Raw genomic sequence first — 20004 nt, forward strand, 5'->3', positions numbered from 1 at the left:
AAAAGACCAGTCGGCACGAGATGGAATAGAATTCAGTTTACGATAGTTTACGATAACGAACACTCAATGAATTTGGAGCAGAAGGCAATACATTCCTAACCCTACTAGCCCTAAATAAAGAAGACTGTAACGCAATTTCTAGAGCAGGATGATGGGCATCCTGGGGCAGGAGCAGTGACGAAGCAGGATACACAGAACGACAAGCAGCAGAAGCAGAGTTGGAGAGCACCAGGTCCAAATAATTATTTAAATGGTTATGCACCCTGTTCAGCTCATAGAGTTCATGCAAATTTATCATATCCAAAAAGCAGGAACTGGATGAATTCGAAGATATATGTGGCATATAATGTATTATAGGTAAAGATCAATCTGACCTTACTGCGGCTACAGGCGACCACTCTAACGCCGGTTGATTGAAGTCGCCAAGAGGGATAAGATGATCATTCGGTTTCATTTGCATGTATGCATCACTGATGAAAGCAGAAAGGGATTCCAAATAGTTGCGGTCGCTGCTCAAATACGGTGGCACATAAACAATCCCCACATAAAGACGAAACTTAGAAAAAGAAACACGTATACATAAAGCTTCAAGCGTGGGTTGATTCATGTTAAGTGCCACAGAAGGATATCGAACGGAACATGCAAGTAGCACACCACCCCCACGCGAACGTTCGTTGTTTAACCTGCTTCGATCACAGCGGTATATGTTGTAGGCATCACTATCAAGGACCATGTTGGATGGAATCGATTCATTTAACCAGGTTTCAGTAAGGGCAAGCATTTCAAACCCTGATTCATTCGCAGAAAGGCGCAATTCATTGTATTTGGTGCGAAGGCCTCGAACATTTTGGTAATATATCACAAATGGGTCTATTACTTGTGAGCTATCCGTTTGGCAAACGGGCTGATCTGTGGTGAGCGGTTCGTGTTGCTGAGATTCGATTGTGATTGAAGCCCCACCCCCGGTGATAACTGAGGCGGTGTGGGAGGAAACTCCAGTTGAATAGCCTCTAGGATCTCGGTCATCTGGGATGGTGATAGAATCACGCGCTGTGGGGGTGGCGATCGATGTTCCAAAAAATGATCCGGATGAGCGGTAGTTTTTGGCACAGCTGAAGAGCAATTTTCACTATTTGTACGATGCGAAATAAGCTCAGAAGGGTCAAATCGAGCCCTTTCATGTACACGTTGCTTTGGTAGGCCACGAGCAACAAACTCCCGAACAGTAAGTGAAACTGGCCAAATAGTAGAGTGCAGCGCAAGCTCCTTAAGAGATTTAGGAACACTCACTTTGAACGATATGAAGGACATCGAGTCCAGGTTCACACCCTTTTTCGTGAGACGGTAAACATTAATATCGTCCGTTGGTAGCACAGCTTTAAGCCACACACGCATATCATCAGCCGAGACATGCGATTTGATGTTCGTGAAGTATAACCATACTTTCTCGGCTATGCCCGTGTTGGTGGTGTTTTGGTTCAAAACAGGATCAGAAGATGCTTGTGTATTTGTTCGATAGTTTCCAGCACTAACATCACTAGTCGGCTTAGTACGATGATTGTAGCGGTTACAGTTGTCAGAATCATCCACAGTGTTGGTATCGTTCGCAGCTTGGATATCATCAGTGAGCTCCGTTGAGTTAGTAAATGTACGGCGAGCGGAAGCTGTTTTAGTCGTTCTGGATGTATTTGTGGCATTGAGCGACGATACATTAGTGGATGTGTGCGATCGCGATGCGTTGCTAACAGACGGCTTAGCTAATATGGGTGTTAGCGCTCGCTTATCAACGAGAGCGAGGATCTCAGGAAGCAAATCGCTCTTGATAGCCGATCTAAGAGAAGAGAGAGATGAGTCAATTGTGGTGAGAATATCTGCTTTCACCAATTCGAGTAGGGCTGCCATCTCACTTGTGAGAAGTGAATTTGTGCCAATGCGAAACTCGTGACATGTTTTGCACAACCACAACAATTGATTATTACGCCCAAGCTCACGAGTAGAATCACGGGACAACCCCGTGCAATGGGTGTGATGCTTGGAACCACAAACACCGGCACAGGACACCGAATTAGCACTATCGGTGGGTGCATTGCAGGTTGAGCACTGCATAACGATGACTCAGCACAATCTGATGAGTGACAGGAGCAGAAACGAAGCCAAACACTTTCTCGGCAAAAATGTTGAATAAACAGAAGCAGCTTTATATTAATCGAAGGCACGCACTAGCCAGTACGAACAACTCAGCAGCACCACTGTTGCAAATGTTGAGATTCCAGAAAAAACACGGCAAAACAGCGTATAAAATCAGGAGCACGAGGAAGGCACATCCACTCAGTTTGACAGTCAATCTCTCTCTAACTAACTCTCTCTCTAAAGCCACATATTCAGGGTTTGTATCGTGAGAACGTGCCTATCAAAATCCCCCATCCGCCCATCTGCAAGGCGTTCGGCCGTTCGCGGACGTTTGTGGACAACGCCATTCGTAGCGAGGCTACGGGTAAATCCACAGGTCGTCTGCGAAAAACAACGGCTGACGTTGACGCGCAGATGGTTGAGATAATCAGGGCGGACCCTTTCAAAACTTGCAATCGTATTAAGCAGGAGCTTAGATTGCAAGTTTCGGCGAAAACGGTGTCGCGCCGTTTACACGCCGGTGGGTTCTGTGCCCGGAAACCACGAAAGGTTCGTAAGCTAATGCCGCACCACGTAGAAGCGCGCATTCGGTTTGCAGAAGAGCATTTAGCTGCATCCATCTTTTGGTAGAGCAAAATAATTTTTTCGGATGAGTCCAGAATCAATCTGGATGGTTCGGACGGCACTAAATACGTCTGGCGCCTTCCTAAACAGGCGTATCATCCAAAAAATACTATAAAAACCCTAAAGCACGGAGGCGGCCACGTAATGGTGTGGGGTTGCTTCTCCTGGCACGGCCCAGGTCCTTTGTTCCGTATCAAAGGGACACTGAACTCGGAAGGGTATAGAAACATACTACGTCGTAAGATGTTGCTACACGCCCGACAAAAATTCGGAGAAAAAGAGCATTACATCTTTCAGCACGATAACGACTCAAAGCATACATCGCGATTAGTTAAATGTTTTTTGGCAAACGAGGATGTGCAAGTTCTACCGGTGCCCTCGTTGAGTCCCGACCTCAACCCGATTGAGAATCTGTGGTCAACTCTCAAGCGTCAGCTTAAGAATAAGCATGCACGCTCTGCCGATTCGCTATGGAGACGCTGCAAGGCTATGTGGAAACGCATAGACAGAAGCGAATGCCGTAACCTCATCGGCGATATGGCCCTACGCTGTGAGGAAGTGATAGCGAATAACGGTCAACACATTGACCGTTAGAATATGTTTCCGCTCTGTGGAACACCGCAACACCACCTCCCAACAACCACTTAAACAGTCCTTTTCAGGGCTACCAAATATTTCCGACAAGAACTATGTTTTTCGGTCACAGAAAAAAGTTCCTATTTTTATGTCCACCAGTGTACGTAGATCAACACAGCTGATTGCTTTTGAACAATGAAAATACTTTGTACTCCCTAATCGAAAATGGCAGTACAAAGATAACCCGTACGGATTGCAAGAACCATTTTAGGAATTTATTTAACTATTTGCCACGATTACCGGTTTCGTAATACAGTCGTCAACTCGTACGACGTAACAACATGCCCGTAATGGGTTCAAGCCCCAAATGGACCGTGCCGCCATACGTAGGACTGACTATCCTGGTATGGGGGGATCAATAAGTCACTGAAAGCCAAGCCCACAAGTTGTGGTAAAGGCAGGCTTTGATCGACAACGGTCGTTTAGCCAAAAAAAGGAGAAGATTTGCCACGATGCCAAAATGAAGAAATAATCGAGGGTTTCATTTTATTTCATTTGATCGAGGATTAATCTTTTCTAAATTGTTTTGATATTATTATAAATAAGACGTAAAACTATGTGAAATAAACAGAATTCCTGAATTGATTCCTTTGCATTGTATAACCGCTCTAATTTTGTTGTGCATTCTGCAATTATTAAAATATTAAAATAACGAAAAAATACCAAGAGACAAAAATTTATGACCATGAGACAAAAATTGGTGCCTTCGAGACAAAAATTGATGCGCACTGACAAAAATTGACGCATTCGAGACAAAAATTTATGCGCACTGTCAAAAATTGACGCCTTCGGGACAAAAATTGATGCACACTGTCAAAAATTGACGGCTACGAGACAAAAATACATGACTTACGGCCAAAATTTGACGGCAACGCCTGTAACTACGTTAAAATTGTAATCTATGTGATTCAGTATAAATGCTTTTCAAGTGTACATATTCGTTTAAATGGATGAACAAAAAAGTTCATTGGGTGACGCGTTTGTCACGAGGCGTGGAGCTTAGCGATGTGTGAGTCAATCCGAGCATTCTCGGGCTGTATCTATCCATAAGCAACCCAGAGTTTTTGGGGATAGTCCAGAAGGTACAAGTAGGCACAACACCTTCGATAGGTACAAGGCAACACAAACGATTCCGACCGGAACTCGCCGCTCCAACGAATATGAGTTGCTTACACTTTCTTGTACTAAGTGATCCTACTGGTCTTCTCAATCTCGTTGTATGTACGTGTCGGAACCGAATCTAACATGCCATAAGGCCATTACAAAACATAACAAACCATATCATAAGGTTGGATAAAAGAGAATGATTAGCAGAAATGAATTTTTTATGTTGGTTTCTCATTTCTTAGCTTTAATCACAAAAACTATATACCTGTTATAAACCTAAATTTATGTGTTTTAGATGTTTATAAAAACGGATAAATTTATATTTTCTAAAAAAGAATATTTTAGCTAAATCGAATGATGAAACATCTAAAATAACTCAAACAGCAATTAAACATCCTTTTTGCGAGCTGTTAAACATGATTTTTAATATTATTTAGTTTTCCACTTGTTGCCTCGAGCAACAGAATTTTCTCAACTGGAAAGTCCGCGAATATTAAACGCAAAAAAGTTCTTTTAACACTTTATTTACACGAAGGGTTAAAAAAATACTCTCTCTTCCGGGACTTTAATACGCGAGAAAAGGGCGTTTCTTCAGCCGTCGTTCCTTTAAATACCCTTTCGCTGGTTCTCGCTCGGCGCTACGGTCGATGCCCTTTCCCTTCGGTGTTCTTCGGTTAACCTTCGTTTTAACTGTCGCAAATATGGCTGAGGCACGGCGAAATATTTCGCCCTACGATCATGGCATCGATGCCATCCTCTCTACGAAGACAGCGCCCTCTATGTTCATCTGCTCAAACTAGCATCACGATGAACGGACCGTTGATGCTTGTCAACAGTCCCCCCAGTGTTTGTAATCAACACTTCATTTGTCCGATACGTCGATAACTGCTATTTTGACAGCTGGGCGCTCTAGCACTTTACCGGATGCTGTCTGCACGTGCACCCGCCGTACTTGACCGTCGTTTGATTCGATCACATTTACAATGCGTCCTTTCGGCCAGCATCCACGGGGAAGAGTCTCGTCGATTATTAGTGCGATGTCACCCTCTGCAATCGGTTTCACCTGTGCGTGCCACTTTGTGCGCCGTGTTAAAGTTGGCAGGTAGCTGGCCAACCACTTTCGCCAGAATACGTCAGCGTAAATTTGCGATGTTTTCCAAGTGTTCTTTAACATTTCGGGCGAGGGGTCCACTGTGGTGATCGGTTTGGCACCGGATGATGAGCCCACAAGAAAGTGATTTGGTGTCAAGGGAGCGTCTTCTTCGCGATCAACCGGAACATCAGTCAATGGGCGTAAATTTATGATATACTCAACTTCAATCAACCAACTGTTGAGTACGGCATCGGTCGGATACTTAGTGAACTGAATGTTCGTTAACGTACTTTTTATCGACCGAACGAGTCGCTCCCATGCTCCTCCGAAATGCGGAGCCGCTGGAGGGTTAAACGTCCACTTGGTGCTGGTAAGGCTAATCCCATCGATGATCTTATCAACATCTATTTCTTTTAGGGCTTCCTGAAGTTCGCGGCTGGCGCCTACAAAATTGGTTCCTCTATCGGATATGATTTCATTGGGTACGCCCCGTCGAGCTATAAATTTCGCAGTGCTAATATACAAGAGCTTGTTGATAATGTATGGATAATGTATGGGATAATGAGTTCCGAGAAAGAGCACTCTCCTCTCATACCTGGCACAAAGGAATAATATTCAGAGAATTCATCGATCACCGTTCATCCGCTGCTCAAAATTTTTGGCGCCCACCCTCACGACAACTGCCACTACCCAACCAGCAAAACCGAAGCTATTGGAAAACTTTCCTGTGTGCCAAAGCGAGAGAGCATGTCTTTTTTCTCTAGGTTTTGGACGGCACAACGCCGATCGTGTGGCCTATGAACGAAAAACGGGAGAAGGGGAAACCGATATCCTTCGAGTGACACACACGCATGCATCTGCATGCGTATTCCGCTGAACCGAGACTACACATCTCTCTCGATCTCCCATGATTTTTCTGCTATCGCGCTCATCCGGGTGTTAGGCATCCTCAGTCTGTCCAGAACTTTCACTGTGGAAGGGTGTGTTGGAGTGATGTGTGATTTCTTGTGCCCCGTACTTTGCTCGTTTACGTTTTGTGCCGTGTTCCTTCTTCTTCAATTATGGAATGATTTATCCTTGTTAATTTCTAAGGTAAGTTTCTTATCCTCGTGTGTGTTTCAATGGATACATTCAACTAACGCTTGTCGTCTAAAAAGTTACAGTGCACGCGCATGTTAATCGACGGTTGCCAACATCCCGCAAAACGATCGACGGAAGGAAAACGGTGTCCGGGTTTAAAATATAAAGGTAAGCGTTTCTATAATCCTATGTGCAAAATATTGTTTAGTTTGTTATAAAAAACATGGATTAATTATTGGTTAATTTTCATCAACAGATTTCATTACATCTCTTTCGTAGAAGAGCGTACTTCAAGGACGCCTAGGATACGGCTAAACATGCGCAGCACCAGTCCGTGACGTCATTTCCAGACAGGCGCCGGCTGAACACGCGTAGCACCAGTCGAGGATATCCTAGCGCAGAGGGTAGAAGGAAGAACGAGAGGAAGGGTAATAGAAAGCAACCGCAGCATTTGGAAGGGGTGAAGCATCCTGCCGTATACAGAGTGTGAGTGTGCCAAAACGCATGTGGAAAGAGTAACACCAATAAACAGCATGCGAAAGTGTGCATAGAGCAAAAAGAAAAAGCGTCACTACTACAACCAGCAATCCGAAAATATAAGGGGAGGGATAAATACAAATGTATGCGTAAGCAGGACCAGCAATCCAAGCATTTGAATGTGTGCGTCGGTTTGTGCCGTGCTGAAAGTTTTTACTTTAGCTGCTGCTAGTGTAAAAACTTAAGGAAAGCTTAAAGTAAAAATTTTTTACACGGGTCACCTTCGGAAATTGTTGGCTGGGTAGATGCCCACAATCCATCGCACCACACTTCGCAACCGAATCCAAACAACGCAGAACCACCGATCGAGACACCATTCACGATAACATCAGACGAATAACCTCCGTTACTCCGCTTCACGACAACAACACAGTCCATCAAGCCGCCGTATCATCTCACTCTCTCACCATCTACTATCAGAACGTGAGAGGATTACGCACTAAATTACTCAACGTGAGACAAGCCCTGGCTGAGAACAATTTCGATGTGTACGCCCTTACCGAAACATGGCTAGACGACTCCGTGCCTTCCTCTCTCCTTTGCGACAATAATTACGAGATCTACCGTTGTGACCGTTGCTCAAATACCAGTTCTCGCTCTCGTGGAGGCGGTGTCCTGATAGCATGCTCATCCAAGCTCACTTCGTATTCAATTTCGCACACCTTCACGTCACTGGAGCTTTCATGGGTATGCATCAAGTTCGTTAATTTATCTCTGTTTATTGGTGTCATCTACATTCCACCTGATCGCAGCTCATGTGTAGAAATCCTGGATTCACTAAATGAGAGTGTGTGTCTCATTACGGAACGTATGAAACCATCCGATCAGTTACTGTTGCTCGGAGATTTCAACACTCCCTCTCTCTCTTGGCTCCCGTCGCCGACGCTACCGCTTCATTTCACCTCGACCAGCACCTCTACGGGAAATGCAGCTCTCATTGATGGAATGTCGTTTAACGGCTTGCTTCAATTGTCAGGAGTAAAAAATTCTCGTGACCGTCAACTTGATCTTATATTCGGAAATACGATCGCTGCCGAGTTATGCACTTCAGTGCTGGAATCACCCCTACCCCTTGTGGCGCTTGATCAACATCATCCTGCACTTGAACTATCCGTTAAGTTTGCAACCCCCGTCATCCAACAACATCAACCTAAATCACACCGATCTCGATACCGAAGATTTAACTTCCGTAGAACGAATATAAGAAAGCTATGTGGTATCATCTTGCAGACCGACTGGTCTTTCATCGAACAATGCAGCAACATCGACGAAGTAGTATTTAAGTTCAACAATGTAATCACCTCCTCCTTTCCTCTCTGCTGTCCACTCCTGAAACCCTCCCCCAGTCCCCCGTGGTCGAACAGGTCGCTTAGGGCTTTGAAGGCCGATAAAAACCGCACTCTCCGGGCATATAATCGTTCGCGTCATCCATATTTCCTACGGATCTATAAATATGCAGACAAAGCTTACCGTACATATAACAGTGCTTGCTACGCGTCCTATGTTGTGCGCCTACAGGACCGATTCTCGATGGATCCTGGGTCCTTTTGGCGCTTTGTCAAATCCCGCACTTCTAAATCGGAATATTCCTCTACCATCTTCTTTGACGACGAAGTCGCTTCCAGCACTCAGGACAAATGCAAACTTTTTGCAAAGTACCTGTCAAGTGTGTTTGTCGATCCTGCCACCCATCAGTTCCCTGTATCCGAAGGACTTTCTACAACGCCTCCCGATGTTTTCTCATGCAACAATGTGCCTATTACCACGCAAAGTGTCCTTGCCGCCATGAGTAAACTGAAGCCTTCGTTCTCTCCTGGTCCTGACGGTATTCCATCTTCCATATTAAAACAATGTGCAACGTCTCTTGCTCCCCTTCTGTCCCGTATTTACTCCAGATCAATCCAGGAGGGTTCCGTTCCCACAATATGGAAATCTGCATTTCTTATTCCCATTCACAAAAAGAACGATCGCTCTTTATGTTCTAATTACCGCGGTATTGCTATACTATGCTCAATGTCCAAAATTATGGATTCGATTGTTCATTCGTACCTGTCTCCTATTGTCTCCAGCTATATATCTCCTCTCCAGCATGGCTTTATGCCCAAAAGATCCACCGTTACAAACCTTATGTGTCTATTATCTGTTATATATCCGGCTCTTTCATCCGCAAGCCAAATTGACGCTATATATACCGATATGAAAGCAGCTTTTGATAGCATACCAATCAATCTACTGTTACCTTTGGAGCTTCGGAGGTTACCTTTTAGATTGGCTCAGATCTTACCTTTCTGGCCGTTCCTACAAAGTACGTGTCTGTGATAGTTTCTCTGAAACATTCGCAGGTCTCTCTGGCGTACCTCAAGGAAGTGTGCTCAGTCTTTTGCTTTTCGTACTGTTTGTCAACGACTGTGTATCTGTGCTCCCTCAAAATAGCTGTCTTCTCTACGCCGACGATGTAAAAATCTTTTTACCTGTTGCCTCACCTCATGACTATAATGTCCTCCAGCATGTGCTGGACAAATTTTCTGATTGGTGTTGCCTCAATGGTCTCCGTTTATGTCCTCAAAAATGCTCTGTCATATCGTTTGGTCGTTCATCCCACAAAGTTTTCTGGAACTACTACATTTGTGGCTCTCAACTTGTTCGCGTCTCATCTTTGAAAGATCTCGGTGTATGGTTGGACGAAAAATTACTGTTTAATGTACATGTCGAATTCGTCCTAAAAAAAGCCAACAAAGCTCTTGGATTAATCCTTCGTTTAGCATGCGAGATAAGAGATCCAATGTGCCTTAAGTCCTTATACTGCTGTTGGGTCCGTCCCACTCTTGAATACGCTGCAGTCGTTTGGTCTCCACCCGGTATCACTGCCATGGCTAGGCTAGAGAAAGTCCAACGCAAATTTACCCGTATTGCCATTCGTCGCTTCCTTCCCAATCAGTCTTCTATTCCTCCATATCATGTCCGTTGTCGCCTGCTTAATCTGGAACCTATCCAAGCCAGACATTCTATCATCCAGTCCCTTTTTGTTGCCAATCTTCTCTCCTCTGACCTCGATTCCCCATCTCTCCTGTCGCGTATACCCCTTTATGTTCCGTCTCGACCCTTACGCCCGAGAGCTCCCCTCTACATTGAATTTCGCCGAACCCGTTACGGCCAAAATGACCCACTCCTTCGAGCGTTAGCCACCTTCAATGACCACTCCGATCTCTTCGACTACCATATCCCACCCTCCCGTTTCCGCTCCCTCCTTCGCAACACTATCTCCCTTCCCACTCCATAATTCGTTAATCCGTACATTCCTTCCCCTCCTTAGTTTTTAAGCAACATATTGTTAAGCCTTTGGCGGACAATTTAATTAAATAAATAAATAAATAAATAAATAAAAAAAAAGTGCACTGCGCGTATCGTTAAACAGGTAAATAATACCCCCCATCTTTTTTCGCTTTTACGTGCATTTACCACGGTGAATGGGCCAAAATAGTCTATGCCGGTATGCGTAAACGGCCGGGCAAAGGGTGTGAGGCGACATTCGGGTAGATTTCCCATCATCGGTTCTCTGGGTCTAGCATCTTTTATACGGCAATACTGACACCCGTTTCTTACTCGGTGACACGTTGCTCTCAACGCGGGTATATCGTAGATTTGACGTACTTCATTCATTATAGTGAGGTGGTTCATATGGCGGTACTTTCTATGATATCGATCGACGATCAAGTCGGTAATGTAGTTGCCTTTAGGAAGGATGATAGGGCGTTTCGTCTCCTCGCTGATAAAGGCGCAAGCGTCGATTCTACCTCTCACTCTCAAAATTCCTTGTTGATCCATGTAAGGGCTTCTTTTGTACAATTTACTCGCGGGGGATAAGCGAGGCTTAATATCGGGGTGGTCTCTGCAGTGTAGAAGTATTTTATATTTGTCGTGGAAAGCTTGTTGCTGTACTTCGCGTATTATGCTTAACTCGGACAGTTGCAGCTCTCCCATAGTTAGTGCTCCCACTTCGCGTCTTGCTTTATCTGCCTTCGATATTCTGCAATTGTTGATGAAACGCCAAACGTATCCAACTGAGCGTTGTAACCTTAACCATCTTGAAAAACGATCTAGTTTAAAAACAGGTTCTCGTACTATATGAGCGCATATTGTTTTTCGTAGCTCTTCATTTGTCGCTAGACCGTCTACAGTTTCTTTTGGCCATTCTGATTCTGGTCGACTTAGGAATTGGGGTCCACTGAACCACTCGCTGGTCGTGAAATGTCGGCTTAACTTCGACCATTTGGTACCCTCGTCGGCGACGTTGCTTTTGGTAGAAATCCAGTGCCATTCATTTACCTCTGTGTTTTCTAATATCCCACCAATCCTGTGTGCTACGAATGTACTGTACCTTCGATGATCGGAATTGATCCATAAAATTACATCTTTAGAGTCGCACCAAAAGAAACGCTGTACGACTTTTTCACGGTGTGCATTGGTTATACTCTTAGCCAGTCTAGTACCTAAGACGGCTGCTTGGAGCTCGAGTCGTGGGACTGACAAGTACTTCAAAGGTGCCACACGGGTTTTCCCGCCGATGAGTGCTATCTCGACATCTACCTCGTTTGAAATTCGAAAGTAGACCACAGCGGCAAAACCATCTTTTCCAGCGTCTACAAATACATGAAGCTGAAGTTTAGAGGTCTCTAGTGATAATGACTTTCGATAGCATCGAGGAATGGTTATTGTTTCTAGATGCGGGAGACATGATAGCCATTCATTCCATTTTTCTTTAAGCTCATACGGGATTGGCTCATCCCATCCAGTACCGCTTCTCCAGACCTCCTGGAGCAGAACCTTCAGGTACAATAATAGTCCTGCAATGAGGCCTAAGGGATCGAAAATCCTCATTAACACCTGTAGGACTTGACGTTTCGTCGGGACTATAATCCCTTGCAGAAGCTCGGAGTTTAGCATAGGCGATCGGAAGCAGAATGAATCGGTTTGTATGTCCCACCACATACCTAATATTTTCTGTGTCGCAGATACTTCGTTCATGTTGAGCTCCTTTTGAGTAGATGTGCTTCCTGTGGCATAATTGAAAACCTCTGGAGAGTTAGACAGCCAGTTATGGAGGAGGAAGCCACCTTCGCCATGTATTTTGGTTACTTCATATGCTAAGGTTTTCGCTTCCGTTACAGTCTCTGTACTAATGAGCATATCGTCTACGTAGTGGTCTCTCTGTATACATTCGACTGCACGAGGATGCGATGTGGCATATTTGTCTGCGTTGAGGTTTTTCACAAACTGCGCACTGCTGGGAGAGCAGGCCGCTCCAAACGTCATTCTTTGCATGACATATTCATCAGGTTCAGTTTGCTCTCTATTCCAACGCCATAGGAATCTCTGACTGTGCTGGTCGTTTTCCATTACCAAGACCTGGTGGAACATCTCTCTTATATCAGCGGCCACTGCCACTCGATATTCTCGGAATCTTTGAAGTACTGATGTAAGGGAGGACAGAAGATCTGGACCTGTTAGCAGCATCGAATTCGGAGAGACCCCATGAAATTTGGCGGCGGCGTCCCAAACCAACCTCACCTTTCCCGGCTTGTTAGGGTTGACCACAGGAAAGATAGGAAGATACCACGTTTTGGGACCGATCGCTTGTTTCTCTTCTAGTGACAGCTTTCGTGCATAACCTTTTTCTAAATATTCTGTGATTTTTTCATTTAAGGTCGTTCGTAGTTGGACTTCACGCGTCATGCGTCGTTCTAGACAGTCCAGTCTTTTTAAAGCCATGCCTCTATTATTAGGCATCTTCACCATATCGAAGCGCCATAATAACCCCGTTTCGTATCGTCCATCTACCTGCTTTGTATGCGTGCGTAGTAGGAGTAAGGCTCGTTCATCTTCTTTGGACATAAATGCCGAAGCGTTGCTGGAGTAAACATCTTCTAACGCAAAGCTTCCCTTGATTGCAGCTTCTACCCTAGCTTCCAGGTCCCGACAATCGCACGGATGAAGTCTATGCGTCGATACAACTTGTTGTTTCGCAGAATGGTTTGCTTTGCCGAAACAACCGGACACTACCCAGCCTAATCGAGTTTTTGTTGCCGTTGGCTCGATTACCTCGCCTTCAACGGTTTTCAGGGGTCGAGACAAACTGTAATTATCGATGCCGATGAGTAGTCTTGGGACGGCAGATACATATGATAGTAGGGGCAGAGATTGCAGGTGTTTATAGCGCGCTGATATGTCGCATCCATCAGCAGACTGAGGTGGAAGACCCAGGGTGCGAACCGTCCGCACAGCGTGCATATCGAAGCGACGGTCTCCCTTACGCGCACCGGAAATTATGATCGATGTCTCTACGGAATCGCTCTCTTCGCGGTTTTGACCCCCAGTCCAGCTTAGGCAAAGGGGCTTCGATTCTCCTTCTAGTCCGAGCTCCTTTAGTAAGCGGTGTTCCATCAAGGTGACGGACGACCCTTCATCGAGTAGAGCTACCGTATTCAACGTTCGTTTCGGCCCGTGTAGTACAACAGGAATATAGCGCAACAACACTTCGTCAGCACTTCCTGTAGAATGGGAAAGATTAGACTCATACCTGGTACCGTTTTGCCCTTCCGGTGAGGGTGGTGAGTGTAGCAGAGGATGATGTCTCTTCGTGCAGCCGTTCTTGTTGCAGGGCCTCGTGATTCGGCAGGTAGTCCGGTGGCGCCTCAAGCATATGCTGCACAGATGTCCCACCCCCCCACAAGCTTCCATCGGTCGTTGGGAGTCAGCTGCAGGAAGGCCTCGCAATACTCTAGTTGATTGCATCGATGATCACATGCACATTTCTCTGGTTCGTGTTGAGCGGACTGCGCTGACTGCAGTCGGGATGTGCACGTTGATGTTCCTCGCCCTCCGTCTATCGTCTGTTTTCGCCGCTGATGGGGAAGCTATAAGCGCAGCTTCTTTAGCACTTTTCATCCAGGTTCCGAAATCGGATAAGCTGGCTAGAGGTTTACCCAAACGCTGCATTCCCCATAAGAATGCGATAATGGGGGGGAGCCGTCCGACAAGTTCCTCTAGCAATGGACCATCGTATCGGGTTTCTAAGCCTCCGGTCCGCACTGCCGCACTGATCTCCTCTACCATCAGGGCATAGCTCACAAGGGTGTCCAACTTTTCCATCCGCAACACCGGTGCATTTTTTATTTGGTCCAGCAGAGTATTGACGATCAGTTCCGGTCGTCCGTAATTGCTGCGTAAGGTGTCTAGAACTTCCTCCAGGTTTTCGGCCTTACGAAGGCGTAGTTTATTTATTTATTTATTTTTATTTTATTAATTGCTCGGCCACGTTGGGTTACAGCAATAGTGCTTACTGACTATAGTATACAATTATTCACGAAGGAGTAGGAAGGAGTTTATGGTACGGAAAAGGAGCGAAGACGGGATCGGTAGACAGGATAGGAGAGGACAGCAGGAAGGGAAGGCGGAAGTGATTACATTAGTAAACGCTGCTACAGCTTGATTTATGTCATCATCAGTAAAGCACCAATCGGTACCGGCTAAAATATGATGAAGCTTTTGGTAGTCCAGTTTCCTAAAATTGAACATACGAGCCGTAGGTATTCGTTGAAAGGATGCAGGGCGAGAGTGCGTAAGGAGCACACTTGTCTCAAGAGCAGGATGATGATTGTCTAGCGCGACGAGTGGAACAGGTGAAGCTATGACGGGGGAGCAGCGCTCCAAGAAGGCATAGCATTGGCAGCATTGGCAAATAGAAGGTCCAATTGACTTCCGCGTATATTTTTTATGCCAGATAATTGCGGCAAACCGTTTACCGACATTCCATCAAGCAGAGAAACATTTTCACGAGATACACCAGTAGGAATGAAGTGATTAACGCACGATGCAAACACATCCATATCAAGCTCAGATAGACAGAGAGGCGTAACTCGTCTAGTTTTGTGCGCAATCCTCATACTTTTTGATAGTAGATGTTTAGTTGATCGATCGAAGGGATGAGAGAGCGAGATGCGCCGGGAGTGCTCTCGCTGCAAGTTATTAACGGCGAAAGAGAGTCGGACGGATTATGTGTATTAGATGCAGGGTTAGCTTCCATCAATTCGGGTAAAGTCGGTAGTTCATGAGAATCTTCAGCCGGATCAGCCGGTTTACGCTTGCTGAAAGTACTGCGTATAAGGTAAGCTCATAGGGCCATGATCTGGCGAAATAGTGAAATCAGCGTTTCGCAGTTGTGTCGTGTGGTTGATAGAAGGTGGCGAGGAAGGATGATCCGATTCACGATTAATAGGCGCAGAAGGTGCAAGGGATGCTGCAGTAGTGGGTCGCCAAACATTGACAAAGCGGGGATTTAGGTCGATGAACTCCTTAAAAGAGATCCCGCGAGGCCAGGTTGAAGCAGCCAAAGCAATAGCCCGGTGCGAATCCGGTACACCAATTTTAAAAGATACGTAGGAGAGCGTAGAAAGATCCCGGTCGCGTCGTACAAGGCTATATACCAAGGTGTCGTCTGTCCCTATGTTAGAACAGGCCATTTCGCGGATCGCTTCAGTCGGAGTATCAGGAGCAATACGGGAGATAAAGACCCAAGTACGGGGTGGGCGTTCAGGAACGGTCGTAATATTATTGCAGGACAACCCTGTGCCCGATGAAAGCATAGCGCGTGTAACGGTATTGGTAGGCGATGGGTCGGGAGAGCGATCCAACAATCGACGTTTAGAAGGATTCTCACCAACAGCTTGATGAGTGAGCTTAGAGGCCGCAACTGGAATCGTGGTCGTTGAGTGCGTAGCAGGAATCGCAGAATGGTGAGCACTCGATGTAGTGGTATGCGTGGCAAGATGAGAGTTGAGCTTGTTCATTAGTGAGTTGAAGGAAGTGAGAAGCTCACGGTGCATGAGATCAAGCTCCTTGATGCCATGCTTAACTTCATCAAGCGTTGTGAGTAGTGGAGCCTGTGAGTAGTTGCGTTCCATTGAGTGAGAAGCAGTAATTGAGTCGATGAAATCTTTCACGGAACGAATTGACGATGCTGATTCCTGTTTCATCAAAGCTATCTCGTTTCTAAAACAATCCAGTGAAGAGGAAAGTTCAAGTCGCAAGCCAGCTGATGCCGCCTGCACAGAACGTGAGGAATCGCGGAAATCGGACTGCAACGATTCCAACAGGTAGGCAGCGTCACGAGAAAGGCCGTGCGAGAAGCGTAAAGTGTCAACGGCCCGCAAACGCTGAGCACAATCCGCGCAAGCCCAGAATAAATTTTGTGACTTTTTAAAATCACGCAGGAGCGGGGTTGAAAGTCCAATGCACTTATCGTGGTAATAGTGTTCACAAAGACCGAAGCACGGAATTGGATCGTTGCTAATAGCACCTTCACATTTCTTACAGATCACAGACGCCATCGCAAAATAGACCAAAGTTCGACTGAACAGTGAGTGATCACAACAACCGCAGGCGGATTGCAATGTTTATATGTTGAACCGTACAATTCACAGGTGCCGCACAAATTTGTGATACGTGAACGCGCGAGTGTAAATTAACCGAACTAAAACAATTCAAGCCTTAATCAACAAGAAAATCGCGGTAAAAAATCAACTTGGAAATAGGAGAGTGAGAGAGCACAACCAGCCGCTTTGAGTGACAAGTGACAAGTTGCACAGCCTTCAGCGCCTGACCCTTTAACGCCGGGTGGTTTCCTCATACGCTGAGATGAACATGTCCCATTCCTCCGGATTGCCAGAAAAGGGTGGCAACTTGGATGCACCCGTATGCCTCGCCGAGGCTTGGCTTTGGGACAGCTCTTGGCTGGTCTCAGCGGAACGTCCAAAGACGGTTGAACTTGGTGGTGGAACGCCATAAGAGGGGCGCGGGTCCATGGCGGAAACCACCATTTTCTGCTCCAGTCTTTCCAACCGATCCACTAGTCGATCCATAACGTTGGTGGATGCCCTCATCCTAGCGACGGTGCAAAGGGCGCATTTCCAGGATACGGTCGATGCCGCCTCGTCCTCGGAGAGACAGGAGATGTGGCACCATCTACCACAAGGAATGCACAGTATCTTGTTTCCTGCGTCCGTCTTCTCGCAAGCGTAGCAACGCGTTCTGACCTGCGGGGTCTGAGGAGACTCACTGCTTTTCTCCATACGTGCCTTCATTTGGTCGAAAAGCAGGCGGATTTCCTGCATCATATCCCTCTGATGCGTGGGCGTGGAGCTCCCCGGGTTATCACCGCTGGGGAATGACGTGGTTGGCAAGCCTGTCTCCTTCTGGCTGGATCTTGCGGCGCATTTCGAACAGAACGACTCGCGACTTCTAACCGAATCGTCCGCACCAACACACTTGGGATGATAGGCTTCACGACACTCGTCACAAAGCACGCAATCTTCTTCGCCTGGCGCGGCGCAGATTACGCATATAATATCGTTGGGCGCCATTTCACAAAACTTCACTTGCACGGTTCTTAATGTTCTGACTTGCCTCAAGAACTTTCTGGCACGCTAACGAAGCACTGAAATGGCACTTGCACTCGAGTATTTTTTTAAAATGTTGCCTCGAGCAACAGAATTTTCTCAACTGGAAAGTCCACGAATATTAAACGCAAAAAAGTTCTTTTAACACTTTATTTACACGAAGGGTTAAAAAAATACTCTCTCTTCCGGGACTTTAATACGCGAGAAAAGGGCGTTTCTTCAGCCGTCGTTCCTTTAAATACCCTTTCGCTGGTTCTCGCTCGGCGCTACGGTCGATGCCCTTTCCCTTCGGTGTTCTTCGGTTAATCTTCGTTTTAACTGTCGCAAATATGGCTGAGTCACGGCGAAATATTTCGCCCTACGATCATGGCATCGATGCCATCCTCTCTACGAAGACAGCGCCCTCTATGTTAATCTGCTCAAACTAGCATCACGATTAACGGACCGTTGATGCTTGTCAACACCACTGTTATATCAACTGGGGTGGAGCAGTAGATATGGCTAACCGACTGAAATGGTTTTTTTATGAAGTTTTCAACTGCATATCCCACTGCTCGACTTTTTAACCACGTTGCTATGGCGGCAAACACCATTCCACTCCACTGCCAAACCGATCGGTTAGCGAAGATTCTGATTGAGAAAACGCAATCGGATAACATTGGAATTTTGCTAACCGATCGACTAAATTATCCACTCCGTTATCGACTTTCGTTCCCGATCAGGCCCAATGTGTCTCAATTGTTTTTTCTATGAACAGTATGGTCTGGGTGTGTTGCTATGGTGTGGATTGATTTGCTGATGTGTTATAAATAATGAACGTGTCGCAATGGTGTGATTTGGCTTTCCGAAGTGTGTTACAATGTGTCTATAGCTGATAGTGTGTATTATAATAAGTTCTGTATAGCAGATATGCTACATCAGAAAGGATTCAAACCTCGTCCTCCAGTTCATACGATTTTGGTTCATCTAGACTTGTGCAGTTAACAACCCGTTTTACACTTTACCCGGATCGTTTAAACAGGCCAACAGTCAGTACTGTCTAAGGCCACTTCTGGTGTGGATTCTTCACTAGATGGTCCGTAAATAAGCAAAATTTACTATTTTATTCATTCCGCAAAACAACACCTCTAAATGCAAACAAAAGTGTTATTGACAGATAGGCAAAACCAATGGCTACTCGAATCGGAAAGATTTATCCACCAGTTGAGAAATTTTCCATCGGTGGAAATTTAATTCCACTGGTGGATTTTAGCATATTACAGGGTTTTACAAGTCAGAATAGAATGTCAGCAAAACAATTTCAGAAGCTCAAGATTCACTTTAGCTGTCAAACGTTATTGTTTCACCGCACCGATGCTATTTTCAATAGCGCAATTTGATTTTTAAATCGCTCAAGTTGTTTTTTTAGAGGTCTTTCGCATCGTTTTGCAAATTCAAACACTCATTTTTAGATTATATGATTGAGAGCAATGCTTTTATTCATTTAAGCATTATATTTATGAAATATTACGTATTTATGGTAAAAATGGCGATTTTCTGTGCAAAAAGCTACATAAACATTGTACATGTTTACATACGCAAGTGCTCGTAGCTTTTTGCACAGAAACACTCATTTTTTACAATAAATACGTAATGTTTCATAAATATAACGCTAGAAATGCACTAAATAATTGTTTTGTATACAAATAATCTCAAAATTCGTGTTTGAATTTGCAAAACGATGCGAAAGGCCTCTAAAAAAAACAACTTGAGCGATTTAAAAATCAAATTGCGCTATTGAAAATAGCATCGGTGCGGTGAAACAACAACTTTTGACAGCTAAACTGCATCTTGAGCTTCTGAAATTGTTTTGCTGACATTCGATTCTGACTTGTAAAACCCTGTAACCGATCGGATAAATTTTATCGACTTTCGTTGGCGATCAGGCCCACTGTTCTATACTGAGTAACTTTTTCGTACACAGAGTTTCTATAGTGAGCAAGCGTTACATATGAGCGTAACGTGAGCGTAACGTGAGCGTCACCTCCAAAGTGAGTTGATATATCAGGTGCAAGGACCGTAAAGATATCAGGTCAAGTTATAAGCCCGTTTTGACAGCTAGGTGGAAGAAGAATCGACGAAGAAAACTGACAGTTTTCCGCTTTTGGCGAACGCTTCAAGTTCTCGAAGGAAAATTTCCATTTTAAATCACGGACTGTGTTCTAATAAACTAAAATATTCACCCAAATTGATCTCCACCAAATATTGACCATGCAAAACGTAAACAATCCATCAATACATATACAAGTGGAAAACCATCTGTCAAAATCGGAGCCTAGGGGGGGGATCGCCAAAAGCGCTATA

At 45.2% G+C, this 20004-nt stretch overlaps 1 protein-coding gene and 1 long non-coding RNA gene across 2 annotated transcripts; one reads left to right on the forward strand and one right to left on the reverse strand.

Annotated features, from left to right (window-relative positions):
* Positions 1–622: 622 nt before the first annotated feature.
* On the reverse strand, positions 623–2350 carry LOC133393576 (uncharacterized). The gene is made up of 2 exons (XM_061659086.1): positions 1908–2350; positions 623–1831 (listed from the first exon to the last, which is right to left on the reverse strand). Exons 1-2 carry the CDS (start codon positions 1946–1948, stop codon positions 874–876), a joined length of 999 nt encoding a protein of 332 aa, XP_061515070.1. The 5' UTR covers positions 1949–2350; the 3' UTR covers positions 623–873.
* A 2627-nt stretch (positions 2351–4977) lies between these two features.
* LOC133393711 (uncharacterized) lies at positions 4978–7211 on the forward strand. Its single transcript, XR_009766340.1, has 3 exons — positions 4978–6682; positions 6748–6838; positions 6927–7211. It is a non-coding gene; the product is annotated as an uncharacterized LOC133393711 (long non-coding RNA).
* Positions 7212–20004: the final 12793 nt, after the last annotated feature.

This window comes from Anopheles gambiae, chromosome 3 (genome assembly GCF_943734735.2).
Source record: "Anopheles gambiae chromosome 3, idAnoGambNW_F1_1, whole genome shotgun sequence".
Lineage (NCBI taxonomy): Eukaryota > Metazoa > Arthropoda > Insecta > Diptera > Culicidae > Anopheles > Anopheles gambiae.